Raw genomic sequence first — 21,112 nt, 5'->3', positions numbered from 1 at the left:
TACTACATACGCGGAACTTAATGGTTTCCTTAATGAAGCCCAATACGGCTTTCGACATGGACGCCGGATGGCGGATAATATCTTTGTGGTAACCCAGCTAATTGAACTTTACAAGCTAAGAAGCCGCCCTCTCTATTGTGGATTTCTCGACCTACATTAACACTCTGGCGAATCAATTGGAAAGCTTAGGCCTGGGGGGCTTTGTGGATGCCGAGTCTAACAGACGCATCCCTTGCCTCTTTTTTGCGGACGATGTTTTGCTGATTTCCGACTCTGCGCCTGAGCTCCAGTCCCTTTTGGACGTATGTTCCACGTTTGCTGAGAACAAGGGTCTACGCTTTGGTAGCGCGAAGTCTAAAGTGCTGATCTTTGGGAGTGATAATGACGGAGACAATTTTACCCTGCACGACCAACGGATAGATATTGCAACGGAATATACATACCTGGAAGTCACTTTCTCCTCCGAAAATTAAAACTATCTCTACGAATTTGAACGCCAACTAGTACTAAAAGCTACAAGGCTCAGATGGGCGGTGAAAAACTTAGCCAACAACTCGTATAACAAGTACTCCGTGAGTCGCACCATTTGGAAATCGGTTGCAGTCCCAGCCCTGACCTATGCCAACGAGGTACTAACCATGACAGGCCCGACCCTCACGGCTTTGGAATACGCGCAGCGCGAAACGGGTAGAAGTGCCTTAGCTGCAGGTCCCTGTGCGGCTAATGCCGCCATCAAAGGAGAACTGGGTTGGAGTTCAATGCAAGAACGGGAAGCGACGAGCAAATTGAAATACTTAGGGCGCCTTCAACTGATGCCGAAGATTATGTACCCTGGCATTGTTTTTAGAGCAATACGTCAAAGGGCATAAAGACAAAGTTCAACAAAAGGGTGGAACAACTAGACAAAATCTATGGCATTGGGACTACCAGAGGAATCTCTCAAACTGAGCAACAGTGGGCTACGACGGTCGCTAGGGAGGTTCGTGTAGCTGCGGAAAATAGATGGCTAACTGAAGTATCTCAGAAACATAGCTTACAATTATACAAAGCAAAGAGCAAACCGGCGCCTGAATCGTTTTACGATGGGTCATGGTATAGCGGACTGTTGTTTGATGCACGCTCGGGCACTACTGACCGGCAAACGCCAAGCAGAATTGATGAACTTAAGCCCGGCCTGTAAATTATGTAATTATGAGGTTGAGGACCTGCAACACGTACTGTTGGGATGCCCTGCGTTGCAACTGGAGCCGACTCTCTCTGAGTGGAGGGCGCAACACCTGCGTACGCCACTCGACACTCTTCTAGGTTTCACGGGTAATAGCAGTGATAAGGACATGAATGAAGTTAAAAGCATGCTGGGTGCGTGGAAACGTGCAAAAGATTCATGGAAAAGAGCCAACAAACAATCCCCCCCCCCCTCAATAGCCATATGTTTTTGGACATTACCTACTATTAACACATTTCCTATATAGATAAAGTTTTTGGTTTGGTTTTTACTTTTTCTTTACTTTTTATATATTTTTTATTTTCAATGTATTCTTTTGTTTATCTTTTTCTTTTGTTTCTGTTAACTACATAGAGCAATAAGTAGTATTGTCAAGACTGTGCTCCCTGAATAAATAGGTGAGCCGCCCTGTTCCAAAAGGGCTGTATATTTTTTTACGAGTCGCCCATTAAAATCCTTAATCCTTAATCCTTAATCCTTAAACATTCAAATAGACCGCAAGCCCGTTCGAAATCTGGCGAACTTCAATACAGAATGTTTTGGAGCAAAAAATCGAAATTATACAATAGTGGAAAATTGTATGAAACAAAAACCTATTCGTATATTGATTCATTGACGGAGATGGTGTTTGACGCCAAAAAGAATTACATGGTTACTAAACACTTAATATTATAACACTTTTTACCTCTCCGAGGGGACTTTGTACCCTTGGAGGGATTATACAACCACCGTGTCTGTCTGTCTGTCTGTCTGTGGGTTTGACTGTCAGGCCTGCGAACGCATTCGCATTTTTGGGGCTAAGGGTAATCACTGCGTACCCAGTTTCTTAGAAGCAAGGAAAAGGTTTTTCCAAAAGCGCCCTCTTTTTGTCATTGGGTGCAGTATAATTTTTAATCGGCCGGGATTCGAACCCGAGCCCTCTTGCACGATAGGTGAGCGTTCTACCGCAGAACCACGGATACAGTTACGCTTCATTGAAAATTAAAAACTCTTCCGAGGAGAGGTATATTTTGGCTTGCCAACTTGTTTCATTTCAGGGTAATATTTCTGATCCAAAACTAATGGATGAGCCCGATCCTCGTTATATTTAAATTAAACAAACAACAAGCTATCTTGTGACTAGATTTAAGGCTTGTATATAGTTCTCTTCGCTATATTTTGACGAGATGTGTATTATTTCAAAGAAAAAAAGGGTGACTCACTTTATCTTTTTTGTTAACAGTCAGTTTTTAGGTTTGTAGAGCCTATTTCAAAAATCCTTTACCATTTTCATATATCTTCATTTTCCAGTCTGTTTTCGTACGATAAAGAAGCAATTTAGAACTCGCGATCATAGTTGAATCACATATAAATATTGTAAAATAGTGTAGGATAAAATTAATTTTGAGACCTCTATTGAGACAACCTAGTTTAAAATGAGTTTGAGAAAAAACCCCGTCTGGTTTCCAAAAGCGAAGAAAATGCAAAATAGAAGAGACTCTAATTAAGAGCCAATCTGGATCTATTAAACCTAGGAGCAACAAACACAAGGAGAACGCAGCTAGCCTTTAAACACGCTAACGAAGGGTTGTGTACGAATTTCACGAGCCTTTACGATGAACATTTTACGGGCGGGCGGGGGGGGGGGGGAGACAATTTCCGAATTTTCCCCTTCGGACGGCAGCAGGCGCTAAAGCCTCTAGCCAATGAAAAACGTACACAAGAAAATCCACGACTTTTGACGGGTTGCGTTCTCCTTGTGTGGGGTGTTGTGTTTGTTGCTCCTAGATTAAACAATATTTTGAGTCCACTATAATGACTAGCAATGCCGTTCAAACTCGTGATAGTTTCGAATGGGTAGGTAATAAGCCCTGAAATAGTTTTTTTCCTGCTTCGTGGGTGCGTGCTTACAGAAGCCTACTTCCAGGGGTAGTAGGTCAAACTTTGAAGCCCTCTAGCGCTCTTTAAACTCGTCGCAGAGGAACGCGACAAAAATCTCCATATTTCTCAGCTACAACCACCAGAAATGTCTGTACTGACTATTGAATCACCCTGTATATAAGTTGACAAAGTAACTTTGTTAGTTATAGTAGTAGTGTAGTTTCAGATGGTTATTCATACCAGCGAAAACACATGTTTTAAATTCTAAAATAACTAGCTATTGTTTATAATAGTTATTTTTATCTCCTGATATAATACTGCATAAATATTTTCACACATAGTAAGCGTTATTTACATTTTTGAAAGCATTTCAATTTTTAATGGACCTTGGCTGTATCACTCGGCGATTTCCAAAGACTAAGAGGAATTCGCCGAGAGTTCTTAGTCTTAAGTCACGTAATAATTTACTTTGTCAATGGCGAAACAGACCATTATTAAAAAAATGCATCAGGTAAATAGGTAGTGTCATACTTATGTTGATTATGTTACTTATGGTTAAAGCAAATATATTAAAAATTGGTGGGCAAGAGGGGGCCCCAAATTGTAGTGCCTACGTGGGAAAAAATCCTGGCGGCGCCACTGATGTGCCCCCCTCCCGTATGTATGGCAGCAGCAGCAGAGTAGCGGCTCTGCTCAAAGAAAATAAAGCTTTATATTCTTTGCTCGGCTACACGAATTCCTACATTTGCACGGCATTAATTCTCCATCTAATATATTGACCATATCCAAAGGCATATATTCCATTTTATCCAACCAATATCAAAACGTGGGACAGATCTGATAATATTTCTAGAAAACCCGTCACGCGACTGCTATGGGTTTTACTCAAAAATACCACGTTACCGATATGACCCTTTCGAAAAACATCGAATGAACCAAAGAATATATATATGCTTCGCGAAGCGTATATATAGTCTTTGGAATGAACTTAAGTGCAAACATTTGGAATTTCCCAATCCCAGGCAATTCCCTTTTTACAGGCCCTCCGTAGTGAAAGGTTGGGACCCCTCACTACTTCGTGTCTTTTTTATTTCGGTGCCCCTAAAAGGGGGAAATGAGATTATAATTTCCCCTCTGAAACGGGTGTTGGTGATACGATTACCTCGATGTGTTCGTAAAGGCGCGAGCTCGGTGGAGTATGCGCTTGAGGCTGTGTAATATTGTTTTTGGTTTTTATCCGTGGAAGTACGGTTATAGCTTACTTCATTTGAAACAGGTAGTTTTGTTTTTATAGTTTTAGTAGATTGATTAAATAAGTCATTTACGTTGTAATATTGTTTTTGGATTTGTCTTAATTTTTTATTCGTATTTCTATAACATTTTGATTTTTAATTTGTATTTTTATGAAATTCAATTTATATTTCTGATGAGATTTCTTAGGATATTAAGCTTTCCTAGGGAATATTTTTTAATTTGTTTTTCAATGAAATATTTTATTATTGATAATTGTTGTTTTGAGGTATATTTTCTTATTTTTTTTAAATTAAATTTTTATTTCTTAATTGGAGTACTATTTTATTGTGTTGTCAGTCACTTACCAGGACCAGTTTCGGGGCCATGTAGCGAGTGTCTATAAAAGTTATTTTTATTGAACGCCTTTCTTCCAGGGGCTTCCCGTTTCGCTTTGTAAACAATTGTAAAGTGTTATTTTTCAATAAAATTAATTATTATTTTACCAAAGTAAGCCTTATTTACTCCATTGAAAACGCAATTCTATTTTTTAAATTTTTATAAAATAAAATCAATACGGAGCATTTCACTTATGTTTTATATACAGTAGACGAAATGTAGGTATCAATCTCTTAGTCTATAGGTGATAAGCTAGTTTTAAAAATTCCTCGAAATGAATTTAGACGAGGGAAGAGTTGCTCTTTGTTCGGTCCAGTTAACTAAGAAAAGGATTATCTCTCTAGGCATGGAAGAAGAAAGCTAAGGAATAGAATTGAGTATCGAAGTCCTACCCACGGTTTGATGCCAACTCCCACAAACGGGTGAATGGGTGGGTTGAAAATATGGGGATCGCATCGAGGTAAAATTGACAAGTGCCAGCAAACTAGCTTCACCGCACCATGATGGGGCCATCTAGATAACTAAAATATTTTTGGCCGTTGCGGTTGCGCTCGTTAATTTCTTAGCCACAACTGATGATTTTAAATTTAAGTTAGCTACAAAGTTTATAAAATGGGAAGGTAATTTTTTTTATATTACTGATTTTATAATAATTGTGATCTTTAGAAATGAAATCCATAAAATAAACAATTTTGAGTAAAAATTTCGAATATTTGGTTAATTATAACGCAATCAGCAGTATCACCGTAATATTGAAAATCTTTATTTTTCCTTAAGAAAGAGGGCGCCAAACAGTTATATTTCTATGCTACGTCACAAATATTTTACCACGATAACCCCTTTTTTCACCCCTCTAATTCTCCCACCTGGGGGTGGCGGAGTTCTCGCATGAGGTGTGAAACTTGGAAGAAAGAAGTATTCTGGAGTGGAAAAGTCGGGCGCTACCTGCGGCTTTGTAAAATTCCCATCATGCTCTTTTTGGTCGGACGTCATCAAGCAAGAATGATGGCAGATAAAGCTGACGTCCGACCAAAAAACCGGTTTAACTTTCATAACCCAATTATAGTTTCTGCCCTCCAGCAGTTCATCCCCCTTTGGATGGAGCACTTCTCAATATCTCGGTTCCTGTATCTTCAAGACATGCTGTCCCCTTTTCAAAACCGGCCGATCTCCCCCACCCTGCCTAACCTTGAAACTAATTTTGAAAACTCCCGCAAAAATACGAGGTCGCCACTATGCAGAACGTAAATATGAAATCACTTTTTAGAAAACAAGTGAGGTTTTTTGTTCTATTGATATTTGAAATTTGTTTAAGGCAATAACATTTGTAATATCTATTTTAATTATAATAAATATACTACTGGCAGGGATAGGAACGGGATAACATAAAGGCGAAGTCAACTTAGCGACTTTTATGCCACGCACGGTCGTAAGCTTTACTTCTCTTTGTAGCATTTCAAAACGCAATTTAAATGATTACACAATAAAGAACTAGGTTACAAATGTTAAAAGAAAAATACAAAAAGTTATAAAAAAATTATATTTATTATAAACACAAAATTGTGTTTTTTTTTTCATGGTGTCTTGACAAATGATCGCGCAAGTTTTTTAAATTGGTCAATTCCAATACCCATGGGAGGGTTTAAATTGTTAAACAAATTCGTACCATAGCAAAAGACCGAGTAATTTTTTAAGATCGTCCTTGTGAAGGGGACGTGTAGTATGTATTTTCTACGAGTGAAGTGAATGACAAGTTTCCTTTGAGTAAAGGAGTTATAAAAATAAGTGTTGAGGGATTTGTAGATATATATTAGTAAGAAATAGTCGTAGATTTCTTCTATTTTTAAGGAAATTGTATTTTGCGAATATCGGTGATGAATGGGCTATATAGGATTGATTATCTATTATTCGAATAACCCGTTTTTGCAGAAGTAATAATTTATTTAGGTTGGCTTGGGAGGTATTGGTGGGTTAAATAGATTCATGGGAATATGTACTAATTAATAAAGTTTGTAAAACCCTTTTTCTTAAGCACAATAAATTATTATTATAAATAAATCGTTTACTCTATGTAATAGACGGTAAAATAAATGGGGGTGGAATTTTAAACCGTCATTGCCACTTAAAAACTGGACACTATCCAGGGAGGGAACACCGGATTGGTTGGTATTGGAGCATGCGCAGAGACCAATTTTTAACTGTCGCCGAGTAACAATTATCTAAATCGTGATTCTTCGTAGAGCACGTGGCGCCATCTAAGTAAAGCTAGACAAAATGGTTGTTTAACTGTAAATTTACCTATAACTTGAATTCTTTAAATTAAAATACAAATAATTAATTGATATCAATCGTAATAGACGTGAAAAACGGTTGAAATGACTTAAGTGACAATTAAAGTCGCGAAGTGGGGAGGCTGGCAGCCATGCTGTCACGAAACGATTCCCCTTTTTTTCCTACCCCCAAATTCAAAAACCCTTCAGAGGCTGGGAGCCGTTGGAATTTATTTTACCGTCTATTGTTTTAAAAATTCACTTTGTGGTGAATTTCGCCCCGCACTCCATGTAATATATTTATTTCGATTTCTATATTTATTCAGAAACTAAATTTACGGTATACTATTAATATTTAAATCATTTAAGCGCATGTTGTTGTTTAATTCTCTTGTTGGAAATAAAAACGGAAACAGAATTAAAATGAATATTGCAACTTTTCTAAAACAAACATTAGTATCGAAATTTATTTATTAAGAAAAAAATACAAGATACAAAGCTAGAAAAGGTAATATATATCCCACAGTAGGAAACACAGGAAAGAAGAAAATAATAAAAAAATAAATAAAAAAAAAAACAAAAAAAAACAAATGGAGAAATCATTAAGTTGAGAATAATATAGCTCCATAGGCGCCCAGCCCTAGCAACGACCCTGCTGGCGCCTTCTGTTGAAAATATTAAACAGCCTTTGACCTAGGAATATGAATGACCCGTATCCTGGAATGGAAAATTGTATTCCCCCAATACAGGCTCCCCGTCACACCTAGGAATATGAATGTTTCCATCCTCCTAGCTTTGACAGAGCAATGTCTCGTGGACTTGCATGCGCGCGCGCAGTCTGGCGCGAGGCGAGAATGCATTGTAGAAGGTAAATGATAAAGTTCCTATGGAGAAAATCCGGTCTGGGGCTCTATATTATTCATATCCAGTCATGGACTAATTAATGTATACATTAATTAGTCCATGATCCAGTGATGCACAAAAAAATTCTATCTTTTTCGTATCTTTTTACATAGATGGCAGCAGCTATACTATACTATAAATTTTTTCCCTCTGAAATTTCTATAAAATATCATTTTATTTTTGATATTTTTGAGCAAAGATGGCGACAAAATCATTCACAATCTTTCATTTTATTTAGTTTTGGCCCTTTGATTTTTTTACGACCTTTCAAATTTCTTTAAAGATATGAGTTTCAATTAATTTCAATTCTTTTTTGCCCTTGCTTGAAAAATATCGATAGAAATATTTAAAGATTTGAATAAGTATCATTTCAAATAATTCTTTAGTTTTAATTATTATGAAAAGTATATACGTTTCACGAGAAAGTAGAATAAAATTTTTTCATATCAAAAGTTAAAAGTATTAAAATGAATATTTCAATTTTTATCTTTTGATTATTGATTTAGTAGTAAATCCTTCAACTTTTGATTTTATGGATTAGAATTGATTTTAATTTTATCATTTTCAAAAACTAAATTATGGAAAATAAATAAAGCTATTGCATCGTCATAGCACACACCGCCAGTTTGCAACACACATGACTCTCTAACTGCGTCTGCGTGGGACGGTGGGAAAAATATCTTTTGGGAGTTTTGGTTTTAGTTTTGAAATCGCCTTCAGGCTGCGCGGCGCAGAATCAGTCTCCGCCTTCCGTCCCTCCTCCCTCCGCTTATTCCCCTCCCCCCGTTAAAAACAGCGACAAAAACTGTGCGACCTTTGACCGCTCCTCTCCCTTCTATCACTTAACAGTGTATCACGTGAGATAGGATCGCCGCTCAAATAGTGTATATCGGCATCTAGATGGCGCTAAAATATTTCCACTCAAATACAAACAAAATTGAAGAGAAACCAGAAAACATTTATCGTGTAATTTCTAATACAACAAATGAAAGCACTGGCTCTATTCCGCTCTTTTTTTCGCTAAGCTAGGTAAGAAAAGAATCTTTTAAAATATAGTTTGCTCCCCATTTATTTTCTTCCAAATTCTATCGCGATCATTTTGCAATAAAGAAGATCATATCAAAATCGTATATTTTTATTTTTCGGATAAAGTATCATCTCGTATCCTAAAAGTATCCAAAGATACGAGCGCGCCCATCACACTCACGACGTCAATGGGAGAAAGTCCGCTTAAATTTAGTTTTGGTTGACTGTTGCTCCAAAATATCGACAGTTAGGGAACTACTTGGTTTGGTTCAAGCCATTTACAACTTTCAAAGCAATTCGGTCATTAGAAGTGAATATTTTGAAAACTCCTAAAAAGATCTAAATGTAGGCTACGATATATTAAAAATGCCACAAAGCTGCGACACTTGATGGTGGAGGAAAAAAAATGGATTCACTATTTTAGAAATAGACTCGATTCCGTAGTTTTAACTTTAGGGAATCTGATTGAAAACTGAAAACCCAACGAGGCTGCCGAGTGTCGTGGGTATATATCCCAATTACATAACTTTAACAACTTAATATTAGTCGTTAAATTAGACGAAGTATTAGGTGTAACACATTCCCTGTCGGAATAGTTCCAAAGTTATTTTTACGGAAGCCGTTGCCATTTGCCAAGCTACTGTCAAGACCTTAGAAGATTGTAGAAACTCTGAACGCTTTGATTCTATTTGGGAAGAAGCTACTAAAATCAAGGAGGCTAGGAAGGGAGGCGAAGTAGGAGTGATGAACGCGCCAGCATCCTTGTAAGAAGTTTAGCGCGCGCTCGGCGGGAAAATGTCGGCAAGATTGCGGCCGCTACGCTACGTGTTGCCGCCATTTTTCCGAAATTTTCCCGCCGAGCGCGCGCTAAGCTTCCGAGGGGCTGCTAACTCGCGAATTTGGTGTACATCTCTAGATGAATTCAATGAGAATTCCCTACAGATAATACTTGAATTCTGTAAATTAATTCATGCATGCCAGGATTTCAAGTTAATTCTTAAAGTTTTTTAAATTTCTTATAATTCACATGATTCCTTACAAATTACGCGAATTCTTTAAAATATACAAGAATTCCCCTCGGTATTTCCTGAAGCATTGTATGAATTCCGTAGAAATATAAATGAATTCCTTCAACTCCTAGTGGAATTCAATATAATTTGTGAAATCCCAATGAATTCGAAAAACGATTGTAATTTCACGTGAATTCCAAAATTTTATTTCATTTCATTAAAAACTCCCTCGAATTCCTTAAAATATGGCGTGAATTCACTGAATTCTGCGTTGAATTCTTGGAAATTGTGTTATATTTTTCCTATTATTGCCAGAAGCATTTTTTAAGAACCTTGGCTAAAACCGTCCCCTAGATAGCAAAGTCCGTGCTGTCCTGTTTACCAGGCTGGCACCTGACTGAAGAGAGAGAGCGAATGGATCACGATGTCGAAACTATGCATAGCCCGTTTATTTTTTTCAGAAAAACCCCGTTTTCAGCGTTGCCAGGTCCCAAAACTGAAATTATAGTATCGAAGCCCAAAAATTATCGAATTTTCTAGAAAATTATAGTACACAAGTACGGCCAGCTTTGATTACTCGCTATACCATGGTAGCACTTTATCATAGTTGGCCGTTACTAACATATTTCGTTTTCGTTAGGCTACAACACGCTTGATTAGTCAAGTCAGCCGTATTTTCGAGAACAAACCAAACACTCCGAGTATAATATTTCAATTCTTGCCTACTTAAGAGACTGGAAACGCCGTTCTTATGTAAACAAAAAGGAACTTTCTAATATTTCTTAAATTATCGCACAAATATCGGAAATATAGTAAAACTATAATACAATTATCGCAAAAAGCGTACTATATAGTACGCGATTGAAACTGTAGTACGGAAAAATTCGAAAGGTATAATTATCGAAATGTACTATAATTATAGTACGGTTGGCAACGCTGCCCGTTTTACACCTTTCATTAGGACACTCAAGCTTCAAAAGGGGCCAGGGTAGTCTACAGTTTTTTTTTACTTGTTGAGCAAAATAGGTGAAAATGAACCAAAATGGCTAAAATCGGGAAAATTTGAGAGAAAATTTTAAAAAGTACAAACATTGAAAAAGTATTTCGAAATTATTTGAAATAAATTATTTTTAAAAAACGATTATAGTTTATAGGAATTGATTGAAATAGATTACTTGTGAAATATCGGTATGATACATAGATAAATTGGTTTATTAGGTCAACAATGATCAAATGCTAAATTTTAAATTTTAAAATAGACTAAATTTTACAAAAAATCTCAAAAGTTTGAAATAAAATATCTTTTTTCAAAATTGATGAAATTGAAGAAATGCGAACCAATTTTATCAAAAGCAGAAGTTTTGATCAAAATTTAAAGGAATTAATTGAAATTTATTAGTTCTGTAAAATTGGATTAATAAAGAAATGTATTTATTTTGGTCTATTTGGTCAAACTTGACCAAAATTGTTAATAATAAATCAAATTTAGCTAAATTTTAAAATTTTGAAAAAATATTTTATTTTAAACTAATTTAGTAAACTTTATTATTTTTTTAATTAAAATTTTGCCCATTGTGATCAATTAATTCGAATTTTGATCATTGCTGAATGTTGACCAAATTGACCAAAATAGTTTTTTTTTTCAAATGCACTACTTTATCTATATATTATTCGGATATTTCACAAATAATCTATTTCTATCAATTCCTATCAATAATAATCGTTCTTCATAAAATTTACAGCTTTTGATAAAATGTTTTAATTTTTTTTAATTTTGAAAAAATAATTTATTTCAAACTATTTTGAAATATTTTTTCAATGTTTGTATGATTTTAAATTTGCTCCCAAATTTTTCCAATTTGAGTCATTTTGGTTTATTTTCACCCATTTTGTTCACATTGATCAAACGTTAATCAATTTTGATTGTTTTTTCGTCAATTTTAATCTATTTTTGGCATTTTAATTTTTTTTAAATTAGTTCATATTTTGAATCGGTCAAAATCCCATGTTATTTTCAATGGGAAAATTTCAATTTTTTTGTTTTCAAAAACATTTTTCGTTGCCATGGCAAAATGATTGCCCATTGAATAAATTCCCTTTAGGATTTTCCATGATACATGCAGGTCTACCAATCCCCCGAGTTTGAACAAAATCGGTGGGTTACACTTCGGGATGTCTCCTTGTTAGAAATACACTTTTTAAAAGGATAATTTTTATTAAATTATATTTTTCGAAATACTGTAGCCCGATAGGTGTTATTGCTTACAAAGAGTGCTTGGGTTTTGACTTTTAATTTTTGAAACTTATACACTAAATCCTTTATTTTAGTCACTAAATCTAAAACTCAGCCCATAGCTGAACGGGCTCGTCTTACACTAACAAGGAGACTACCCGAGGTGATAATCACCGATTTGGTTGAAACTAGGTGGGTATGTAGACCTTATAGTAACATGAAATTTCACCAAGGGAAAAATTGCAATGGGCATTAGTTTTGCCATGGCAACCGAAAATGTTTTTGTCAACACAGTATGTATATTTTCTCATTGAAAATAACATGGGAATCTGAGCACTTCTGTGAAAAATTTTAAAAAAATTTCAAATTTCAAAACCAAAAAAATAGATCAAAATTGACAAATGAAATGAATTTTATGATATTTTGGTCAATTTGATCAAAATATGTAAAAATTGATCAATTGTTATTTTCAATGGGACAATACGCTACCTTAGAGCAAGAGTCAAGCAAGTCTGAAAACCCCTATTTGTGTAAAACCAGTTTTAAGTTCGAAATCTAGCATAATAACAATGATAATCTAATAATGAAAATTGTTCAAAATACGAGTGAAAATATAGATTGAAAATTTTGTACTGAGGCACCTTAATTTAAAAACACTCAAGGATTCTTATTTTGAATTTCTTTCAATAGTCACGTATCTCGACTTACTTGACTTTTGCTCTCAGGTAGCGAATATAAGTAGGTATGTCTAACCTCTTTGAGGGTTTCCATGTAGAGGTAGACGTGGGGGTCGGCACCGGAAGTCCCCGCTTCCTTCCCCCGGAAATACGTCCTTAATTTTCAGTCCCGTTACCACTAATGGTAAGCTTAAAGCCTATGAAGAAAATCCGGTTTGGGACTCTATATTAAGGGGTTTTCCCCCGAGTTCTTCGGTTTCCCCTTCCATAAAAACTTGTCGAGGTTAACGGTAATAGTTAGTGTAGGGAGCTGTTGGCTCGATCTCGTGGCATGCAGGGCTTGCCACCACCCTCCTACGCATTGTAACCCGGCCACCTGAATTAATGGCTTCAAAAGTCGCTTGATGACTTAGGCCTAAGGTGGTGCCTTGGGTATTAGCCTAGCTGATTATTATTATTATTATTATTATTATTCTCAACGCAATGGATTTAAGTGCCTGTTGTGGATGTTTGGAAGGAATAATTTAGCGTCGCCGTTAAGAACGTAATAACAGTATTAATAGTCAAATTAAAAAAAACTGGAAAATTCCCACAAAATCCACGTTTTCCCCACAGAGCCAAAATTGACCCCAAAAATTACCACAATCTGGCAACACTTTGCAGAATACCATTCTTTGTTAAACGAAAAATGGTCTTTGCGCATGCGAAACTATTTACCAATCAGGAGTTCCCTTCATAGTTAGTCTAGATTTTGAAGTAGAAGCGACGGTTAAAACTTTCCCCCTTTTTATTTAGGCGTACTTTGAACAAAGGACTTCATTGTCTAAGTTGTACATTCTCTTGGAAAGTTTCCTGGTGGACTTGAGCATTGAGTTTAAGCTTAGGTTTCCTCAAATTCTTAATCATTTTTTCTTCCTTGTATATGAATGCTAATTCTTATCAATTCTTTTTTTCAGTGGTATTACCGCATATTTGGGGTTTTGAAAAATGCCTTCTAAGCGAAAAGGTACCTAAAATTATTACATTTCTCTTATCTGCTCTGTTTTATATAAAATTATTTTTGTTTTAGGAAAAGGAAGTGCCCGAGGCCGTGGAGTTGCTCAAGCTGAAGAAGGGTATAATACTTTTAATGTATTTTAAATATTAATTTTAACCTTCTAATCATCGGCCTAGACCTCAACATGGGCCTCAGGGAGGTATCACCCGCCAAATTCCAGCTCCGCAGCAACAACCACCACGCAGTATGAAATTGCACAATTACTTTCAGAGGATATGCCAGTTTTTTTAACATAACTGTATTTTAGCTGCTCCACAGGTTTTGCAACAGCAACCTCCTATACAACAAGCTGTAGTTTCAGCTAATGTGCCACTACCAATACATCAGGCTCAGTCTATTAGGCCACAAATGCAAGCTTGGCAGAAGCCCCAACCGATAGTTGAACCAGCACCTCCACCTCAAGTCAAAAAGCAAGTAGCTCCCAAAGTGATAGATGTTACAAAGGATTTAGCAAAGTTTACTGTGTCCAAAGATCCAGTGGTCAGTAAAATGCCACCAAGGCCTGGGTTTGGAACGAAGGGACGCCCAATAAAGCTAATTGCAAACCACTTTGAAGTTGAAATACCTGGTGGCAGTGTCTATCACTACGATGTTGAGGTTGAGGCCTTGAAAACTCTGAAACTAGGAGAGACTCCTGATCCTAATGAAGCTCTGACCAGAGCTACCCCTCAACAAGTATAAATATTTAATGCGACTTGTGTGTTAAGCACCAATTTAAACTTAATTTAATTTTTAGTTATCAGGCAAAAGAGTAAAAGCTGCAATATCCCGAAAAGTCATTGACCAATTGAAACAGAGTTATCAGGAATTTGCACGTTATTTATTGGCCTATGATGGGAATAAGAATTTGTACACAAGACGCCCGTTGCCTTTTGATTCTGGTCGCAATTTCATTGTAAATTTGAAAGAAGAGGGCCGAGACTTAGAGAGTCGATTCAAAGTCAGCATCAAACCTGTTGAGAAAGATGGGACTTCTTGGTGTGAAATAAACATGGAATCATTAAAGGCAGTGTTCCAAGGTAAAGTCGCAGACATTTCCTTCGAAGCGATACAAGCGTTGGATGTTATATTAAGAAGTGGCCCCGCTAAGAAAATGCATCCTCTCAGATCTTCATTGTTCAATATTCCACGAAACCCAGACCAAAAGAAGGTGTTAACTGGCGGTCATGAAGTTTGGTTTGGTTATTATCAGAGTTTGCGTCCAGGGCAGTGGAAACCTATGTTAAACATTGACAAGTCTAGTACGACTTTTTATCCCAGTGGACCAGTCATCAACTTCATTTGCTCATATTTGAACATAAATGTGGATAACATTGCCAGGTTGGATAATGCAGCTATTCGCGACCTCAACAAGGAGTTGAGAAATATTCAAATATTCACTAATCATATGCCAACTTATAAAAGAAAATATCGTGTTTTCAAAGTACAAAATTTTAACTGTCAATTCAGTAGATAGAAGTTTCATAAATGAAATTATTCTTCCAGATGACGAATGAAAGAGCTTCTCAAATCAAATTTGATGAAAATAAAGATGGAAGAGTCAGGAAAATCACAGTGGAACAATATTTCCGCGAAAACTATAAGCCTCTTCGATATCCAAATTTTCCTTGTCTTGAAGTATAATATTGTGTGTCATGAAACATTAAATTTAATTATCATCTGTTTCTTTCATTGAAGGTTGGTTCAGAGGCCAGAAAAGTTTATTTGCCCGTGGAAGTTTGTGATTTAGTTTTAGGCCAACATTACAGACGGAAGCTGCAACCTCAACAAACAGCAGAGATGATTCGATTTACTGCCACTCCTCCGGAGGATAGATTCAGAGTAAGGAATCAAGATTACCATAGCTTTTGTCAATTTAATGATTAATTTACCGCTGTTGCAGACCATAAGAGAGAGTGTGAAGGAAATGCATGTATGTGGCAGAGAATACATGCAAGAATTTGGAATCAAAGTGGCGACTGAACCGCTTCATTTGGAAGGGAGAGTTCTAGATCCTCCCACCATTCAGTACAGCGCGAATGCTAGAGTGTCTGAAATTAGACCGAGAGATGGTGTATGGGACATGAAAGACTCAATGTTTTTTAGGGTATGTATTCCACGGTAGCTATTTGTTAATCATTGCCACCAATGTAATAATGATAAAGCTTTTTTTTATACGAAAGGGCTGCTCCGTGGACAAGTGGGGCATTTTGTCATTAGCTAATGACCGCTTTTGTCGGCCAGACATGATAGAAAGATTCTCTAAAATGTTAAAGCAGTTTGCGGATCAGACTGGAATGCAGTTTCCAGCAGCAGCTGGCATTATGTACAAGGGACAAGAGGCACATCGTGGAGTATCAATTGAAAAGATCCTTGTTGAACTTCTAAAACAAGTATATTTGCAGCTTTTAGAATTAATATCTGGAATTATTATTGTTAAATTATTTTCTACAGGCCCCAGGATTGTCCCTATTAGTCATTGTTTTAGGCAGAAATTCAAACTACGGAGAACTGAAGCAAGTGGCTGAAACAAAACTAGGAATAATGACGCAGTGTATCAAAGAGGAAAGCATCGTCAAAAAGTGCAACCCACAACTGATCATCAACTTGTTGCAAAAAATAAATGCGAAAATGGGTGGAACAAATAATGCCCTTCTTGCAGCCCAAAAGCCCGATATTTTCAAGAAGCCTGTTATTATAATAGGTTTGTAAAAACCTCTTTTGTTGGGTACGATTAGTTACTAACATTTTGATTACTCAACAGGTGCTGATGTAAGTCATCCATCTCCTGGTGATAAAGTTAAGCCATCGATCGCAGCAGCTGTTGGCAGCATTGATTCAATTCCTAGCAGATTCAGTTGCGTTGTTAAGCTGCAAAAAAACAAAGATGAGCTTCAATCACGCGTTGAAGTTATTTTGGAATTGAAAGATATGGTTAAAGAATTACTCAGAGGTTTGTGTACTAGTTTTATAATGTTGGGCGCCGTATTCATTTTTCCTCCACAGCTTTCAACCGCAACACTGGTAAAAAACCCGAAAAAATTGTCTTTTATCGTGATGGAGTTAGCGAAGGTCAATTTGGAGAAATCCAGTTGACTGAAGTCACCCAGATTCGCCAAGCTTGCAAAGAACTTGATTCCAACTATGAGCCCGGCATAACATTTGTTGTTGTTGGAAAACGTCATCATACACGTTTCATGCCTGAAAACCCACGAGATGGGGTTGGAAAACACAAGAATATTCCACCAGGAACGATGGTTGATACCAAAGTCTCATCTCCTGTTGATTTTGACTTCTTCCTATGTAGCCATGCTGGAATTCAGGGTACTAGTCGTCCGGCTCATTACACTGTTATTTGGGATGATAACAATTTCAATGCTGATGATATACAGAAACTGAGTTATTACTTGTGCCATACCTATGTTAGGTAAAGTCAATTGGTACACCAGTCTTATATGATTTCAATCAATTTTCAATGTGTTTTCCATGGTTATAGATGCACCCGGTCCATTTCTATTCCCGCCCCAGTTCAGTATGCCCATTTAGCAGCTTTTAGAGCCAAGTATTACCTAGCAACAATTTGCGACGCAAGTTCATCGAGCAGTGAAGAAACCTATGCTGGTGGGGACGATTTTAAGCTACCCGCAAATGTTACTGAAGCAATCAACGTAAAAAATACCATTGGACCCAAAATGTACTATGTGTAAACTTTCAGCCAAGCCTTTTATTTTTTTTATTTGTAAAGAATATTTTACAAAATTAGATTTTCGCTTGAGTTTTTCTAATTGCATACTCATATTTGTTTTATGTTCCCAATAATTGTACCAAATATTAGGTTTTAAAATAAAAGGTTTATTTTTAAGAAGAATAAAGACTAAAAGTTGATAAATCTGCGACATAAGAATAAAACATATTTGGGCATTCTAGGAGTGGTTTTAAATTGATGCAGAATAGCCACCACCTGTATTTTATAATTTTGACTATATTTACCATGTTTTCCTATAACAATTGCACATTTTCGTATACTGAGGTAACTTTGGTACTTATTGAAATAAAGTATTTTGATATAAAAAACGCTTGCGTGGTCTACACGGGTTGCCTCCCAAGCTGTGGGTGCTTCTCCTGGAGCACCAACTTCAAGTGGAACACGCTTGCCTCTCGGCGCCGGTTCAAGCGACTCGTTATCGTGAACACCGTCGGTCACTGCCACGGACAAGTTCTTGCTCCGCTAACAGCGACAGCCTCCCATTAGTTCCGCCGACCACGTGGAAATCACACTGCCTCAGTGGTGCTTCTGGGTTTCCGTCTCGAATGCCGAAAGCACTCTTTCCTCCCCTCGTCTATACGCGACTGGAACTCCCTGCCGGACCACCTAACGGGTCTCCGCAACCAAGCTCAGTTTCGGAAGGAGCTGTCAATTTATCTCGAACAATATGACTAATTTTCTGGCTCCCGTTAGTTGAATATTGAACATTTACTTCTGTATATAGTGCAATTTACTTTAATTCCTGTATATAATTTATCTCCATTTGTCTTAACGTGATGGGTCCTAGACCTTTTGTTGATTAATAAATTAAAGAACTACAAAATTAGTCAGCATTTTGAATAATAATCAGTGAAACCCAAGAAATTGTGATTAAACAAAATTTGATTTAAAAAAAACTTAAAAGGAATTGTCACTTAAGTATATGAAAACCCAGGGGCGTAGGAACCGGGAGGGGCAAGGGGGGGCAATGCCCCTCCCTAGAATTTTTCTGGGAGGGGCAACTTATGTTATTGCCCCCTCCAACCTTTTGGTCAGTTGAAATTTTCAAAATCTCAAATTATCATTTTAAAAGCATATACATGTATAGAACTTCAACTCTTGTTTAAATTTCAGTCTTTTCCCGCCAATTTTTATAGTATTAAAAAGTACACATGCATTCGGAGAAGCTACACTCCATTAAAAATTAAAAACCATTCTCCAGACCCCTTTTCGTTTCTCTTTGCCCCCTCCAACTTCTAGAACGTTCCTACGCCACTGTGAAAACCATTATTCTGCAATTTAAATAGAAATTATCCTATATTTCCTTTACCTCCCTAAGAAATTCTATGAATTTCAGATTTTCCTAAAAAATTTTTGAGCTGTCACCCTAATTTCCATACTAACTTGATCCCAGCCAATATTACACCTTGGATTAATTAATCCAAGATTACACTGTGTAGGGATGTTTTTGAATAAATTTATAAACATTTTCCAATGAATTTGGAAAAAACAAGTTCGCCAAGAAGGCGATAATATTATTTCGTTGCCCGTATTACAGTTAAACATGGATGACATAGACTTGAGCGGAGCTTGCTAAACATTTGGGGGTGGGCACCGTCTTTGGTTTTTTCATGATATAAAAGTACAGTCACTTGTGGATTTGTATACCCATGCACCGTAATGCTAGTTGCAGTACAAGAAAAGAATGTTTATTAATATTATATAGAATGTGTATAAATATTAAATAGAATGTTTATAAATATTATATAGAATGTTTATAAATATTACATAGAATGTTTATAAATATTATATAGAATTTTTATAAACCTTTATTTCCAAAAGTGACATAAGACCCAAAAGTGTGTCAACTATACCTTTGCGCCCATTAAAACATTTACGGAGAGCTAGTCTCACAATAGACTACATAATCTACTAGTTGGAATAGTACAAGCAACGTTATATTTAGTCTATGGTCTGCCGCGAATTTATTTCTTCGAATTATTATCCTGTTGGCATACGTTCTAAAACGCCTTACTCGGCGGCGCTGAAGTGGAGGAAATTTCAAATTATGATGACGTATTTTCAACCCCCTCTCCCACTCTCTCTTTTTACTTCGCGACAAGCTCTCATTAAACATTATACCGTACTGATACCTAGGAGCAACAAACACAACACCCCACACAAGGAGAACGCAACCCGTCAAAAGTCGTGGATTTTCTTGTGTACATTTTTCATTGGCTAGACGCTTTAGCGCCTGCTGCCGTCGGAAGGGGAAAATTCGGAAATTGCTTACCCCCCGCCCGTAAAACGTTCAGCGTAAAGGCTCGTGACGCTCGTCCAATGAAATTCGTACACAACCCTTCGTTAGCGTGTTTAAAGGCTAGCTGCGTTCCGACGCTGCGTTCTCCTTGTGTTTGTTGCTCCTAGCTGACACACTTTAGGGTTTTATTTCGCTTTTGTTATTACGAAGATTTAGTTGAATCTACGATAGAACAATTGGGCCGAGTGGAAAATTTATTAAAAAACCCAAAGAAACCCAATATAGCAAACTTCTAAAACATTTTATAAAAACTTTATTTTCAATAATTTTTTTATAATATTCTAGAGCGTACTTATAGAGTGTTAAAGTAATTATTTATGCAAATATTTTGTAAAATGTTTTTAAAATATACAAAGAAAAACAATAGAGTATGCTTGTTTCTTGTTAAATATTAAAAAAAAAACTTTTTTGGAGAAGTCTATAGAATACTCTGTATAGTCTGTATAACGTATAGAGTACCATAGACATTCTATGAAACTCTATAAAGCATTTTAGACTTATTTGTAGAATGTTTTTGTAAGGGCTAGCACTCCCATTAGATATTCTAAAGTTCCCACAAGCCTAATAGTTTGTCTCTTCTATATACTAACTTGTAAGTTTAGTTTCGACGAAAGTTACGACGCCATCGCTGAACGGTCGCACCACAATCATAATTTCGTAAATATTAAAATAATTTTATCACTAAGATACTGACCATAATCGAATACGTCCACACAAGCAAGCTGAAGCAGCGACAAAAGTTATTGTAACGTGTTGCGGAACGTAGCTCGTGTTAAAATTAAAATTAACATTAACCCTAATTGGGAGAGCTTATTTTCGGCGAACACTAACCCTAACACCCGACTGAAAAAGCGTTAGAGTCCTGAAATATCTATCTACTCAGGACCGACTAAAATTATTCGCGAACGAACTGAATAGTTGATTTTATAAAATGTCTTTAAGCTTGCCGAACTTGTTGAAATGTTGCCCTGGAATAGTTCCGCCAAAAGGCGCCAATGCCTGAGAATGAGTTCATAAACTCATTAGTGGGAGAGAAAACGGATCCACAGCTGAAGCGGGGAGGTAACATTTCAACAAGATGGCCAAGGTTATTTTATAAAAAGAACTATTCACTTATTGTTGAGAATAAAACGCTGAAGTTGAAAACTGAACAACAACTTTTATTTACAATTACAAAT

At 36.6% G+C, this 21,112-nt stretch overlaps 1 protein-coding gene across 2 annotated transcripts; it reads left to right on the top strand.

Moving 5' to 3' along the window:
- Positions 1–13,654: 13,654 nt before the first annotated feature.
- LOC149924997 (protein argonaute-2-like) lies at positions 13,655–17,729 on the top strand. Of its 2 annotated transcripts, none has more exons than XM_090160105.1 (14): positions 13,655–13,717; positions 13,790–13,839; positions 13,903–13,948; positions 14,007–14,074; positions 14,138–14,565; positions 14,627–15,313; positions 15,376–15,507; positions 15,568–15,711; positions 15,773–15,976; positions 16,053–16,262; positions 16,324–16,573; positions 16,634–16,822; positions 16,876–17,296; positions 17,366–17,729. In XM_090160105.1, exons 2-14 carry the CDS (start codon positions 13,821–13,823, stop codon positions 17,574–17,576), a joined length of 3,009 nt encoding a protein of 1,002 aa, XP_090016231.1. In that variant the 5' UTR covers positions 13,655–13,717; positions 13,790–13,820; the 3' UTR covers positions 17,577–17,729. The 2 variants fall into 2 exon arrangements, with proteins under 2 accessions (XP_090016231.1, XP_090016232.1); XM_090160106.1 differs by having other exon boundaries at positions 13,706–13,722; positions 13,799–13,839.
- Positions 17,730–21,112: the final 3,383 nt, after the last annotated feature.

The sequence above is a fragment of the Leiobunum rupestre genome, chromosome 10, assembly GCF_980474605.1.
Source record: "Leiobunum rupestre chromosome 10, qqLeiRupe1.1.hap1, whole genome shotgun sequence".
NCBI classification, from domain to species: domain Eukaryota; kingdom Metazoa; phylum Arthropoda; class Arachnida; order Opiliones; family Sclerosomatidae; genus Leiobunum; species Leiobunum rupestre.
The sequence above is the reverse complement of the archived record's forward strand: the minus strand, read 5'-3'. Positions and strand labels throughout refer to the sequence as shown.